The sequence below is a fragment of the Anolis sagrei genome, chromosome 4 (genome assembly GCF_037176765.1).
Source record: "Anolis sagrei isolate rAnoSag1 chromosome 4, rAnoSag1.mat, whole genome shotgun sequence".
NCBI lineage: Eukaryota > Metazoa > Chordata > Lepidosauria > Squamata > Dactyloidae > Anolis > Anolis sagrei.
In genome coordinates, this window is record NC_090024.1 from 59,233,240 (window position 1) to 59,248,548 (window position 15,309).

The 15,309-nt window shown below is 39.7% G+C and overlaps 1 protein-coding gene across 5 annotated transcripts in view; it reads left to right on the plus strand.

The window, feature by feature from the left end:
* Positions 1 to 15,309, plus strand: part of OSBPL1A (oxysterol binding protein like 1A) — a 119,437-nt gene that overhangs the window by 16,624 nt on the left and 87,504 nt on the right. For 2 of the 5 annotated variants that reach the window (XM_060775178.2, XM_060775180.2), the window contains exons 2-5: positions 5,818 to 5,943; positions 10,164 to 10,249; positions 12,650 to 12,724; positions 13,287 to 13,398. In XM_060775178.2, coding sequence (XP_060631161.2) covers positions 5,823 to 5,943; positions 10,164 to 10,249; positions 12,650 to 12,724; positions 13,287 to 13,398 — 394 coding nt within the window. In that variant the 5' untranslated portion in view covers positions 5,818 to 5,822. The remainder of the gene's footprint in view (positions 1 to 5,817; positions 5,944 to 10,163; positions 10,250 to 12,649; positions 12,725 to 13,286; positions 13,399 to 15,309) is intronic. The other 3 variants (XM_060775177.2, XM_060775181.2, XM_067467443.1) reach the window with 2 other exon arrangements.

Consider the following 15,309-nt stretch of genomic DNA (forward strand, 5'->3'; position numbering starts at 1 on the left):
AATAGTCAAAATAAACATGCAATTTTTGCCATTTATTTTGATGTAAACTGCTTTGAGCCCCCCCCCCCCCCAGCCAGAAAAGCGGTATATAAATGCAATAAATAAATAAATAAGATGGATGAGGAAAAGCTACAGTGATAAAATAGCTAAATCAAATGTTAGTATTACTTTAAATGTTTTTGCCTATTATGAATCATTGTTGGGGAGCATGTTGGGAGGCAGTATATAAATATGTCAAAGCTGCAATTCAGTTTTGTCAAAGGGTGTTCCTGAAAAACATGGTTTCAGTCATTATGTAATTAATGGAATACAGAGGAAGAGCAGTTGCAGGACTCATTTTTTCGGAGCAGGAGCAATTGGACCATCAGTTGGAATAATAAAATGTTAAAGCCAAAACTTCAAGTCCTATTAAAGTAAGCTCTTGGTATCTCTTGAGTATCAGGTCACCCTGTGGATTCCAAAATCTCTGGATGTGCAACTCCCATTACAATTATTACAGTGGCTTAGTAAAATGATTTCCCTTATATAAAAAGTCAAATCAAGGTTTTCTTTTTGGAATTAGTAAGAAATATTTTCAAGCCATGGATGGTGGAATCTATAGATGCCAAATCCATGGATGCACCGAACCAACTGTAATTCAAGACAGAGCAGTTAGTGGAATTTTGAAGAGGATATTGAATGAGGAAAACAAAGCTGACTATTTTTATCCTCCTCGGATCTGCACACATTATTCGCCAATACATCACACAGTCCTAGACACTTGGGAAGTGTCCGATATGTGATTGAATACAAAAGCCACCATAGTGATCTTTTTTGCTGTGTACTAATCTAGGAGCCCCCGGTGGCACATTGGGTTAAAGCACTGAGCTGCTTAGCTTGTTTACCGAAAGGTCACAGGTTCAATTCCGGGGAGCGGCGTGAGCTTCCACTGTCAGCCCTAGCTTCTGCCAACCTAGCAGTTCGAAAACATGCAAATGTGAGTAGATCAATAGGTACTGCTCCAGCGGGAAGGTAACGACGCTCCATGCAGTCATGCTGGCCACATGACCTTGGAGGTGTCTGAGGACAACGCCGGCTCTTCAGCTTAGAAAGGGAGATGAGCACCACACCCCAGAGTCAGACATGACTGGACTTAATGTCAGGGGACTACCTTTAACCTTGTTATGTATCTAATAATAATAATAATAATAATAATAATAATAAATTTCATGTTGGTGACACAGTTTTTAGGCATGTATAATGTTGCAGCACAGTAATTCAGTTTAACTAGAAACCAGAGGTTAAACCAATCCCTTATGAGAGATGTGGATACTTATATAAGGTGTAATAATGAAATGTATGGGGACAGAACATACGTTATGAAAACTTTTCATTCATTGGTTATTTCCCATAGACTCAGAGGTGCCTCATTTTGTTCATGTGACACTCTTATACATAGCAGCCAATACATTAACATGCTGTGACACACAGTTTGGAAAGCTCTGTGCAAGAAGTATGATGCTTGCTGAACCCACATACCTTAACTATGCAGAATCCCTGAATGGCCAAGCTTTCAAGATAAAGAAGTCAATGGAATTTTCGTTAGAACAATGCAGAACAACCATTATTACCACCGCCAGATCTTATGGTCATTGTGCAAATGTTGACAAAACTCCTAAAGAGCTTACCAAATTACGTTGAGTTGGAATTGCAGCTAAGAGACCAGGCAATGGCAAGAAAGGAGCAAGCTGTGTGATTTAAAGTTCTCTGACAGACCACTTGCTTTTATACCTGGTAACTTCAGGACTTCTAATGGAAACGGAGCAGCCCGTCAGTGCACACTACTGAACCTCATGGATCGATGCATTAACTTGGTATTTATCTATTATTTAAAGTATCAATATGTATATATCATCTTCTAGTATGAAAGGGCTCCTGAAGGTTTTGATGTCTGCTTGGCAATGGACACTGACTGAATGACCATGGACAAGTTGTCTTGTCATACTAAAGCTCATGTACCTTTTGATTGTTTTCACAGTATTTGTAAAAACGTCTTGTTTGGATGCTGTTGGGAGAAATCACTTATTTAGAACTAATGGTGCCATTTATTTCCTGCATTTGTTGGAGGAGAGAGTAGTTGAGTTATTCAGTTGTAGCAAAAATAGAGAAATTGAGAATTGAGTGGCACCTTTAATGAGCAGGGTGTGTTCGTGAAGTTGGATGCAGGACATAAAATGTTCATGAAAGAAAACCTGTCATGTCTTTGAGGTAACATAAGAGTCTTTTTATTCTTGAAATACCTCTGCATGTGTTGTTGAAGGCTTTCATAGCCTGAATCACTGAGTTGCTGTACATTTTCAAGGCTGTAAGGCCATGTTCCAGAAGCATTCTCTCCTGATGTTTTGCCCACATCCATGACAGTCATCTTCAGAGGTTGTGAGATCTGTTGGAAACTAGGCAAGTGATGTTTATATATCTGTGGAATGTCCAGGGTGAGAGAAAGAATTTTGTGTGTTTGGGACAGGTTTGAATATTGCAATTGGCCACCTTGATTAGCATTTAATGGCCTTGTAGCTTCAAAGCCTGGCTGCTTCCTGCCTGGAGATATCCTTTGTTGGGAGGTGTTAGTTTCCAACAGACCTCACATCCTCTGAGGATGCCTGCCATAGATGTGGGTAAAACATCAGAAGAGAATGCTTCTGGAATATGGCCATACAGTCCAGAAAACTCACAGCAACCTCTGCATGTGTGTGTTTTTTTATTCTAGCTTTTGTATTGCATAAGATTTTTGCCTACCATGTGATGAGTTTCTTTACATTAAAAAGACGTGTAATTTCATTTCTGGCTTTGGAAATACGCTGCTTAATTGCATAGCCGATGTTCTCTTGAGACTTGTGATTTTGTATCAAACACGGTTTTTCCACAACTTGTCAAACTATCTTGTTTAAAACTTGTTGTTTTCTTGTTATGGAAGTGTAAAGTTACATTAATAGATTGAAATGTTATGACAAGAAACAGTATTTCAAGATGTCAAACATGGGTGTATTTACAGCTTTTCGCACATTAGTAAGCAAACCTCCCTCAATAATAAAGGTAAAGGTTTCCCCTTGACATTAAGTCTAGTCCTCTCCGATTCTGGGGGGTGGTGCTCATCTTCATTTCTAAACTGAAGAGCTGGCGTTGTTTATAGGCTCCTCCAAGGTCATGTGGCTGGCATGACTGCATGGAGCGCCATTACCTTCCTGCCGGAGTGGTACCTATTCATCTACTCATATTTGCATGTTTTCGAACTGCTAGGTTGGCAGAAGCTGCGGCTAACACTGGGAGCTCACCCCGCTCCCTGGATTTGAATTGCCAACCTTTTGGTCGGCAAGTCCGGCAGCTCAGCGGTTTAACCTCCTACACCACCAGGGATATTATTACAAATGTGTACTGTATATGTGTACTGTATATTTAAATTTGCTGCTTCAATTCCTTGGTATAATGTTATTTTTTTCTAAGTAAATATATTGCTCAGGTGCTGTTCACTTAGTGATATCATTCCATAAATGAGAATTTCTCTAACCCAGTGTTTCTCAACCTGGGAGTCGAGACCCCTGGGAGGTCACGAGGGGGTGCCGGAGGGATCGCCAAAGATCATCAGAAAACATAGTCATGGGGGTTCTGTGCAGGAAGTTTGGTTCAATTCCATCGTTGGTGGGGTTCAGAATGCTCTTTGATTGTAGGTGACCTATAAATCCTAGAAACTACAACTCCCAAATGTTAAGTCTGCTTTCCCCAAACTGCAGTAGTGTTCACATTAGGATTTGTACCAAATTTGTGCCAAGTTTGGTACAGATCTATCATTGTTCGAGTCCACAGTGCTCTCTGGATGTAGGTGAATTACAACTCCAAAACTCAAGGTCAATATGTACCAAACCCTTCCAGTATTTTGTGTTGATTATGGAAGATCTGTGTGCCAAGTTTGGTTCAATTCCATCATTGGTGGAGTTCAGAATGCTCCTTGTATTATAGGTGAACTATAAATCCCAACCACTAGAACTCCCAAATGACAAAATCATTTCCCCCCTCCAACACCACCAGTATTCAAATTTGGGCATATTGGGTATTTGTGCCAAACTTGGTCCACTGAATGAAAATACATCCTGCGTATCAGATATTTACATGACAATTCATAACAGTAGCAAAATTACAGTTATGAATTAGCAACGAAAATAATTTTATGGTTGAGGGTCACCACAACATGAGGAACTGTATGAAGGGGTCACAGCATTAGGAAGGTGGAGAACAACTACTCTAACCAGAGAAGGATGCTTTAACTAATAATAGTTCAGGTTGACAGCCTGAATTTCCAAAGGCAACAGATCCTCTCTGATCTTGGAAACTAAGAATGATCAGCCCTAGTTAGTTCAGAGATGGGAGACTGCCAGCCAGGCTATATATCAGCTTAGAAGCTGTAAGCTAAATTTCTGAGGAAGGAATGGGCAAAGCAACCCAAGTTTTCCTTGCCTAAGAAAACTATGAAATTCATGGGGTCACCATAAACTAACTGGCAGTTTAAAGGCACGTATACACAACAATTCAGGTTTGTGCTACAGTAATTCTGACAACTTTGGGATAGAATGTATAGATTAAACTTCTCTGTGTTTACGTTAGGTCTATTGCAATGCATCCCTGAAGCTTGTCACTTAAGTATCTAAATCTATAGTATTTAAGTCATGTGCTTAATAGGTTGGATGACATTTCTGATCAAGTGGGTCTGGTTACAGGAATGTGTTCATTGATATAGTTTCAAGCTAAACCAATGAAATGAGCTTAATGATGATTAGCAGTAAGAAAAATCTCCCCATCTTTCTTTCGTGGACATGCCTACTTGTGAAATTTGTCCACAGAATTAGATCTAAATGCTGCTGTTTTGACTAGGCAACATTTATGACTTTCTGTTGACATAACTAGATGGTATGAAGTTAGGGTTTTGTCTCCGGATTTCAACTATTATTATCCTGTTGCAAAATAATTCTATACAGCTGCTGCTTTCTTGTTTCTGCTTAACAGTCTTAGGGCCCTTCCACACAGCCATATAACCCAGAATATCAAGGCAAATAATCTGTAATATCTGCTTTGAACTGGGTTATTTGAGTCCACACTGCAATATATTCCAGTTCAAAGCAGATAATACGGGATTAGACCCCTTCCACACAGCTGTATAAAATCCACATTGAAATGGATTATATCGCAGTGTGGACTCAGATAACCCACTTCAAAGCAGATATTGTGAATTATCTGCCTTGATATTCTGGGTTATATGGCTATGTGGAAAAGCCCTTAGTCTAGCAGACCCAGAATGCTTATTTGGTTGCCTGTCTTTAGTTTCCATCATATCAAATGAAGACAGATTCTAATTGAGTGAACTGCTTTGTTAATGTAATGCCAAAGTTTTAATGGCTGGAATCACTGGGGTGCTGTGTGGTTTCTGGGCTATGATCATGTTCTAGCAGCATTTTCTCCTGACATTTCACCTGCATCTGTGGCTGGCATCTGCAGAGGATCTGATGGTAGTAACGCAAACGGAGTATATATACCTGTGCAATGTCCAGGGTGAGAGAAAAGAACCATTGTCTGTTAAACAAGTATGAAGGGTGCAAAGAGCAAACTAGATTTGTCTGCGTTGAGTGAGATCCATCCATTAGCATGTGAGTAACCGTAAAGATAGCATAGCCGATTAGTGAGGGCAACTGCATTGTGAATGAAAGCTCCCTTAAACACTACTTTTATTTAATAAAAAGACAGACTGTTAATACTTGAGGTAAATGCAATGAAATCACCTTTGTATTCTAGCAGAGATGAACACAGAAGCAGAACAAGAGCTTCTCCATAATGCAAGAAATGGAAAGAATGAAGACATCCGACAACTTTTGGAAGCTATGGAGAAGGGAGAGATTACTTTTAACATCAACTGCAAAGGTTGGTACGGAATATCTCTCAAGTAATATCTGTAAAATGGAAAAAAATGTGGAACCTGCATCCAAGGAAGGCGAGATTGGCTACTTCCTTACTTTGGTTTTGATGAGTTGTAAATATTGATCTTTTCTGTCTCGCTATTTAATTTGATGGAATGCTCCATTGCTGTATAATAGTGAATTCGGAAACTAGGACCCATGCACAGATGGAGATTCAGGCCCCTTCCACACAGCTGAATAAAATCGCACGTTTTCTGCTTTGAACAGGAATATATGGCAGTGCGGACTCAGATAACCTAGTTCAAAGCAGATGTTGTGAGATTTTCTGCCTTGATATTCTGGCTTACATGGCTGTGTGAAAGGGCCCTGAGTCTCCTGAACTTTAAAACAATCTGAAATAACATCATTCCAATCTCTAGGTCAGAGTTTTCCAAACATTTTGTGTTGGTGACACACCTTTTTAGACATGCATCATTTCACAACACAGTAATTCAGTTTCACTAGCAAACCAGAGGTTAAACCAACTTCTTGTAAGAGATACAGAAACATACATACATTGTAATAATTAGATTTATGGAGACGCAACATATCTCATGAAAGCCCCTCATTTACTTTTTTAAAAATTTATGATTTTTTTGTTATTTCACATAGACTCAGAGGTTTCTTCTTACATTTGCATGACATGCCTACACATTGCAGCTGATAAACTAACATGCTATGACACAACGGTTTGGAAAACTCTGCTCTAGGGCATGAGGGAGCAAATTATGACTTGTACTCCACTTGTTATCCTAGGGCCCCACATTTGTATCCTCTGAAAACTTCAGTAATCCCTATGCCCTCCAAATACTTTAAATAATTTTTGATGTGTTTTGGTGCAATTTTTGTACTTGCCTTTCCACATGGGTGAAATTACATGGAAATGGAGCCCCCGGTAGCACAGTGGGTTAAATTCTTGTGCCTTGAAGGAGTGCTGGCCGAAAGGTTGGCAGTTTGAATCTGGGGTGTGGGGTGAGCTCCCATCTGTCAGCTCCAACTTCCCATGTGGGAACATGAGATTAGCCTCCCACAGGATTGGTAACAGAATCTGGGCATTCCCTGGGCAATGTCCTTGCAGATGGCTAATTCTCTCACACCAGAAGCGACTTGCAGTTTTTCAAGCCACTCCTGACATGGAAAAAAAACCCATGGAAATGTTCCCCATCCCCACAAGTATTTTAGGTGTACTTGTGGTTGTTTGCCTTAAAGTTCTTATGGCAACCCTAAGATGAAACCTATCACATTTTTTTGGCAAAATTTGTTCAGTGGGGTGAGTTGCCTTTGCTTTTCTCTAAGGTTGAGAAGGTTGACTTCCCCAAGATCATTCAGTGGGGCTTTGTGACTGAGTTGGGATTTGAACCCTGCTCTCTCTAGAGTTGTAGTCAGCTGCATCTTGTGAAATACCTCATTATCCCCAATATCACAGTTTTCCTCTTCATTCCTTTTCAAACTAGCAAGAGAAATATTTTCTGTCACGATTTTGAGGGGGGCTAGAGAGGGAAGCAGGATTGTTTTGAGGGTGTGTGACTCATTGGGAGGGAAGTGATCTGGGAGAAAACATGGTTTGACATGATTTGGGTTCAAAAAATTGCCCCAAAACATGTCAAAATTATTTGTGGGCTGGCTTTGAGGGATTGGTTCTGAACCTTAGCAGTTGTCAACCCTTTCTTTGGAGTGCGAATAGGCAATTATATCAATTGTTCAAGACCTAAGAGAGGTTTTTCCCTTCAAACTCTGACTGAATGTCATTTTTTTGGTTTTGGGAAAGGGTCCCTTTGTGGACCTAAAACATTGCAAAATAATGATCTCCCACATCCACAGTATTCAGTAAAAGAAAAACATGTGGGTGAGGGTTACAGAAAGAGGCGCAGGTCTCTGAGGCTTGACCGACGCCTGGACATTGTCCACTCCTTGCTGTACAATGTTAGTCCTCACTTTACTCAGTGTTATTATTTTCTTTGCTCTGGTGTTCCTTGTGTATCTTTGTCTTCTAAGAAAGATTTTAATCACCATGCCGTTTGACATCACCCTCAATGTCTGGTAGGGAAGTTGTGCTGCTTTTACACTTAATAAGAAATAAACTTGGAAGTCTACTCTTCTGGAAATGACCTGCAAAAGTAGCCCTTGGGCAACACTTGGGTGAATTGCAACATGTAACAATGTTGACATATAGCTAGTATGTGAAATAAAGAAAGCCAGACAGAGCACAGTTTGTGGGAAGCAGCTTATTTGGAGAAAATCATAGACTAACAGCAAGTTGAACTGCCAACATTACTGTGCTATTACCAAAATTATGAAGTATGGCGTAAAGAAACCAATGCCTAGATTGTGACCTACTTCCTCTCAAACGCAAAGTAAACATGACTGTTTTCACCCAACTCTGTTCTCCTGTGTCCTCACAAAGATCTAGTAAATCCTTCCCTATCCTGTCCCCTTAAGTATTTGAATACTTCTGTTGCTAAAAGCCTAAGAATGTATTGCTGAAGAAAAGATTTTAAACATAAAAGCAACAATTCAGAATACGAAAATAATCAAGATGTATGTCATCAAAATATGTTACTTTATCCAACATGAGGGTCCATGTTATTAGAACAGTTAAAAGAAATCAATAGTGTTTCTATCTCACATTATAGCAGTAATTCTGTGAGACAGAAATTGAAAGACAGGCTTTATCAACCTGGGGTACATCTATATTGTAGAATTAATACAGTTTGGCACTACTTTAACTGCCATGGTTCAGTGCCATTGAATCATGGGAATTGTAGTTTGGTGAGACACCCACACATTTTGAAATTGAAAGACAGGCTTTATCAACCTGGGGTACATCTATATTGTAGAATTAATACAGTTTGGCACTACTTTAACTGCCATGGTTCAGTGCCATTGAATCATGGGAATTGTAGTTTGGTGAGACACCCACACATTTTGGCTGGAAAGTTAAAGACTTTGTAAAACGACACTACCCATAATTTCGTAGCCTATCTTCGTGACTGCATCTCCCCCTATGAACCGGTGCGGGCTCTAAGATCTGCCAGGGAGGCCCTCTCGCTCCCCCCTCCATCTTTGGGGTGGTTGGTGGGGACAAGGGAGGGAGCCTTCTCAGTGGTGCCCCCCTGGTTCTGGAATACCTCCCCAGTGACAAGCCCCTACCCTACAACACTTTAGGAAAGAGTTAAAAACTTGGTTTATCCAGCAGGCATTTGATAATGTTTACAGACAGTAACCAGAACTGGTTGCCAATCACCTAGCACTTTACATTCTGTACATTCAGCTGGGCTGCTATATTGATTACATGGATCTGATTCTATTTGTAATAGAGGTTATTTTATCCCATTTATATGCCTGGTTTATGTAATGCATTGTTGTTTTCATGTTGATGTATTTTATTTTATGTATTACTAGCCGTCCTCTGCCTTGTGTTGCTGTGGCCCAGTCTGTGTATATGTGTGTGTTTGTGTGTGTGTGTGTGTGTGTGTGTATATACATGTATATATATAGTTTTGCACATGTGTTGTAATGTATTGTTTTACTTTTTGGCTTTTTAAGTCTCTTCCACTGTGCTTTTCAGTGGTTTTATGAGTGATGGTCACTTGTTGGCCTGATAGGTGTATTGTGTCCAAATTTGGTGTCAATTCATCCAGTGGTTTTTGAGTTATGTCAATCCCACAAATGAACATTACATTTTTATTTACGTAGATGTATTTCATGTATGGCATCTTTGTGTGCTATTTTCTAAGTTGACCCAAGTCCCTAAGGGAGATGGTGGTGGAGTATAAATAAAGTATTATTATTATTATTATTATTATTATTATTATTATTATTATTATTATTGCTACTACTACTGCTACTACTGCTACTACCACTAGTACTGTAGAGCCATGACAGTTAAAGTGCTATCAAATAGCATTAAGTCTACTTGTAGGTGTATTCCTAATGTCGCCAGATACTGGTTGATAATGATGGAAGTTGTGGTCCTGAAGATACTGAACAGGTTGAGTGTGCAAATTGAGAAATCTAGCATTACACCAGCTTGTTCTCAAGAGGAGCGGAAATACTGTTCCTATCAAATATCCTAAACTGATTCCCTGCATAATTGTTAAAATTCTTTTGTCATTTTCCTGCTCTTGACTACATGAAAACAATGATTCAGTATTGAAGTGTTACCTTTCGTCTTTTACCTTCTAGGCACAAGTAAATCAAACTTGGGCTGGACTCCGCTTCATCTTGCATGCTATTTTGGGCATACCAGTGTTGTCAAGGATTTGCTGAAGGTATCACCTTTAACTTAGTACTTTCTCCATTATACATCTGCATAGTCAAGAGCACTTGTTCAATTGAAGGTTCCTCAGCACTTATCCTAGAGCTGTAAAATGAATGCTTAGTCAAAAATGTATGGAAGTTTTGGGACTATTGCAGCCTTTGTGCCATTGCAGACATCTGGAATCGGCTTCAGGCTTCTTGCCTCTAAATTAGCATTCTGTATGCCAATGTTAATTCCTAAAACCACATAATCCAGTTAGTCCTGCTGGAAGTTTATCTCAATGTGACCTCTTTATAACCCTTCTGTGAAAATTTGATCCGGGGCCAATTGGAACGAACTGGATTAAAAGGTAGTGATGAGATAGACCGACACACTGAATCTTGACTTACACCGAAAAGCTTAGCGCCCAAATTAGCTTGCACTTGGCTATGAAGGCAATTCCAGATAGGCATGGGAAGAGGAGATTAGTTAAACTGCTTTCCTTCTGAAAAGTTTTAATTCCAAGTGAGTGCCATGTGGAACAAATGCTTTTGTAACTAAATTTGCAATTTAGAAATGTTTAATTGTAGTCCCTCTAAAACTACCTCACACCATCCCCTTTAAAGCAAGTTCCAAATTGGAAGAAAACTCAATTGAAACTTGCTCAGTTGAATTGTATGAAAAGTCAGAAACTAGATCTCCAATGGAAGTCCAACTTATTTCTATCAGCATTTCATTTTGGTTACTCTAGCTTCTAATCAAGGTGAAAGAAGAAAGTGGAAAAGCAGGGTTGCAGCTAAACATAAAAAAAACCAAGATTATGGCAACAAGAATGCTTGACAACTGGGAAATAGAGGGAGAAAATGTGGAGGCCATGACAGGCTTTGTATTTCTAGGTGCAAAGATTACTGCAGACGCAGATTGCAGCCAGGAAATCAGGAGACGCTTACTGCTTGGGAGGAGAGCAATGTCCAATCTCGATGAAATAGTGAAGAGTAGAGACATCACACTGGCAACGAAGATCCGCAGAGTCAAAGCAATGGTATTCCCCATAGTCACCTACGGATGTGAGAGCTGGACCTTAGGGAAGGCTGAGTGAAGGAAGATAGATGCTTTTGAACTGTGGTGTTGGAGGAAAATTCTAAGAGTGCCTTGGACTGCGAGAAGATCCAACCAGTCCATCCTCCAGGAAATAAAGCCCAACTGCTCATTGGAGGTAAGGATAGTTGAGGCAAAGATGAAGTACTTTGGCCACATCATGAGAAGAAAGGAAAGCTTAGAGAAGACAATTATGCTGGGGAAAATGGAAAAGGAAGAGGGGCCGACCAAGGGCAAGATGAATGGGATCCTTGAAGTGACTGGCTTGACCTTGAAGGAGCTGGGGGTGGTGACGGCCGACAGGGAGCTCTCGTGTTGGCTGGTCCATGAGGTCACGAAGAGTCAGAAATGAATGAACAACAACAAACAACAACTGTAGCTTTAGAATAACAAAAGGCCTACTTTGCCTAAGATGGCTTTCTGGAGGAGGATTGAAACAATAGGTCTCCAGGTGTGCATTTACAATATAGAATTAATGTAGGTTGACATCACCATTAACAACCATTTATTGATTTATCATATCAGAAATGAATTGAGGGCACAGTTATGTTGTATTTAAAAACTTGGCATTATACTAAATGTCCTTTGACCAGAAGCTGACCACTTGAAGTGCTTCTGTTGCCACTGTAAGAAGGTCCTCCATTGTGTATGTCGCAGGGCATTGTAGGAGGTGGACTGTAGTTTGCTCTTCTCCACACTCACATGTCGTGGGCTCTACTTTGTAGTCCCATTTCTGAAGATTGGCTCTGCATCTCGTGGTTCCAGAGTGCAGTCTGTTCAGCACCTTCCAAATCGCCCAGTCTTCTATGTGCCCAGGAGGGAGTCTCTAACTCAGTATCAGCCATGGCTTGAGGTTCCAGGTTTTAGCCTGCCACTTTTGTGCTCTCACTTGCTGAGGTGTTCCTGCAAGTATCTCTGTAGATCTTAGAAAGCTATTTCTTGATTTTAAGGCGTTGGCGTGCTGGCTGATATCCGAACAGAGGATGGGCCGGATTTGTCACTGCCTTGGTCCTTTCTTTATTGGCTGCTACTTCCCGGCAGATGTCTAGTGGTGCAATACCAGATAAACAGTATAATTTAACTGCAATGAAACAATACTATACAATTATGGGAGTTTCAGAAGTTCTTTAGCCCTATCTGACAAAGAGTGCTAGTGTTTCATCAAACTAGAAATCCCAGAATTCCATAGCATTGAGTCATGGCAGTTAAGGTGGTATCAAACTGCATTATTTCTACAGTGTAGATGCAGCCTAAGTGATTGATCTATGCCAGTCACATTTTGGTACCATATTGATGTGGATACTAAATATTACTGAACAATCTCTCTTTATAGGCTGGTGCTGATGTAGATGTGCTAAATGATATGGGAGACACTCCATTGCACCGTGCAGCCTTCACTGGGCGCAAGGTAAAAAGGAACGTGTTTCGTCTAGTATATAGACTTGAACTCAGTGGAAAACTATTTGTCCCTATGACCTTTTCTGCATTGCTATAGATAACATATTGGTTTCTATCTTCCTGTCTGAAAGTTTTTTGTGTGTTATGTTGTCAAAATGTATTCCAGTTAATCTTGATATGACATCCTTTTTCCAATATGATAGTTTTTAGAGAGAGAGAGAGCAGTTATATTCTTTCAATATTAAAAGAAAGAAAGATGTATGTGGCCTCCTTAAAAATAACCAATTTATGTCAACATAAGCTTTTGTGGACTAGTTTATTTCTTTAGATCAATCAATCGATCAGTCACTTTATAGCCTGCACTTTCCTCAAGAGTGGGATTTAGGATGCATAAAATGAAAGCTTACAGTGAAATAAATTGGGTTAGTCTTAAAAATGCCCCTAGAGGCTTTCCTTATTTCCAAAATGAATGTGTGAACAAAGGGAAAAATGGAAAAGGGGGGGGGGGAGCTCTAATCTCGATAAAAGTAGAAAAGTCTCTATAGATAACAGACACTAAACTTGTTTTCCAGGAGGTGGTTCTACTACTTTTGGAATCAGATGCCGATCCTTCCATTGTTAATGGAAATGGGCAAACCGCAAAAGATGTTACGCACAATAAGGAAATACGAGAGATGCTAGAAGGTATCCATTCTGTACCAAATATGAACTTAAGAGAATTGGAATTCCAGTAGAGATGCTCTTCTGCTGCAGTATCTAGCTTGACTGATCATTCAGTATGTAAAGTGATGAGCTCTTATTCCTTCGATAATATTTTGAAAAGGTGACTAAATATTTATTCTCATTCAGAGAGGCTGCTTGAAATTGTGCCTGCATTGAATTTGTGTATGGACTGATTAGAGGCTGCTGTAAAACCTTTCTCTCTTAATACATTGTGATGGTGATAGAGAGTAAACTGCTTGGGAGCTCCCGTAGTAAATCTCTGCATGACAATAGTTTGCTTATGGCTGTAGCTTGCAATAGTTTCCACACATCTGCTTGCTTGTGTGGAATAGATTCGCAGTTTAAATTCAGTGACAAAAAGGGAAAATCTATGCTGACAGAGTAATCGAGGATTAGATGATTAATATTAAAGAAATCTGGAAATGTAAAACTGAAAGTCCCACATTTGTTATTCACCAAGTAATCATGTTACTCACATATTAATCATGATTCTCTATTCACTAGTATGCATAAGGAAGATTAGAGTCATTTAACCGTGGCTCCACACAGACAAGAAAAAACATAATTAGATGATATTGCACGTCAACCAGCATCTCATTTAAACAGGTTGCTCTACCACACGGTCATCATTAGTGCTTTGGGGATTTTTGTATACTGTTGTTGCAATTGTAGACTATAGAAGGAAATTATCAATTACCTTCTGTGATACAAGCTTGAAACCAGTGCCATTTTATATAGACATGTGTTTGCAGATAGCGAAATATAATATAACTTCGGTGGAGCTTACCAGATCAGACCGCCTGGTAGCGCAGCAGGTTAAACCGCTGAGCTGCTGAACTTGCTGACCAAAATGTTGGCGCTTTGAATCTGGGGGGCAGAGTGATCTCCCGCTGTTAGTGCAGCTCCTGCCATCCTAGCAGTTTGAAAACATGCAAATGTAAGTACATCAATAGGTACCGCTTCTGTGGGAAGGTTACGGTGTTCCATGCAGTCATGCTGGCCGTATGACCTTGGAGGCATCTTTGGACAACGCCAGCTCTTTGGCTTAGAAATGGAGATGAGCACCACCCTCCAGAGTCAGACATGACTAGACTTAATGTCAGGGGAAACCTTTACCTTTACCTAATAATAATAATAATAATAATAATAATCTTTACTTATACCCCACCACCATCTTCCCAATGGGGACTCGGAGCGGCTTACATGGGGCCATGCCCAGAAACATGTTACAGCAAAATAAGACCAGAACATAAACAACAAGCAACATCATCAAAATTACATAGACAAAACAAAACAAAAAGTATAAACATAGTAACAAAATAACATTCCAATAAACACAATCACAATAATACTAGATCAGACAGCCACAAAATTCCTTCATTCACAGTATGTTCTGTTTACACCATAAGATACATAGCATATTATCATGCACACAGACCCATATTAATGAAGCAATAAAAGTTAAGAATTAAACCAGTGAAATACAAAGGCACAAATAAAAATCACATATTTTGTTATTGAGACTAGGGATATTATGAGGTTCCTGACCTTATTCCACCACTTTCCCCACCAGTTGTAATATTCATTTCCCAACAGACTGAAGTGGGCAGGAGGTGACAGAAAGTTCTGAGTTTTGGAGTATTTCAGATTTCCAGCATTAGTATAGCATTCCCAGGTGTGAAAAGTGTATGATACCCAAAACCATTATTTTATTAATAGCTGAATATAATAAAACAGATCAGTCATTTAAAATGACTATTTCATTCTCATCCACACACTTCTCTACAAAAACTCTTAACTCGGGCCCCATCTACACTGGCATATGATCCAATATGAACTGCATTATAATGGTCAGCATAGACTCATATAATG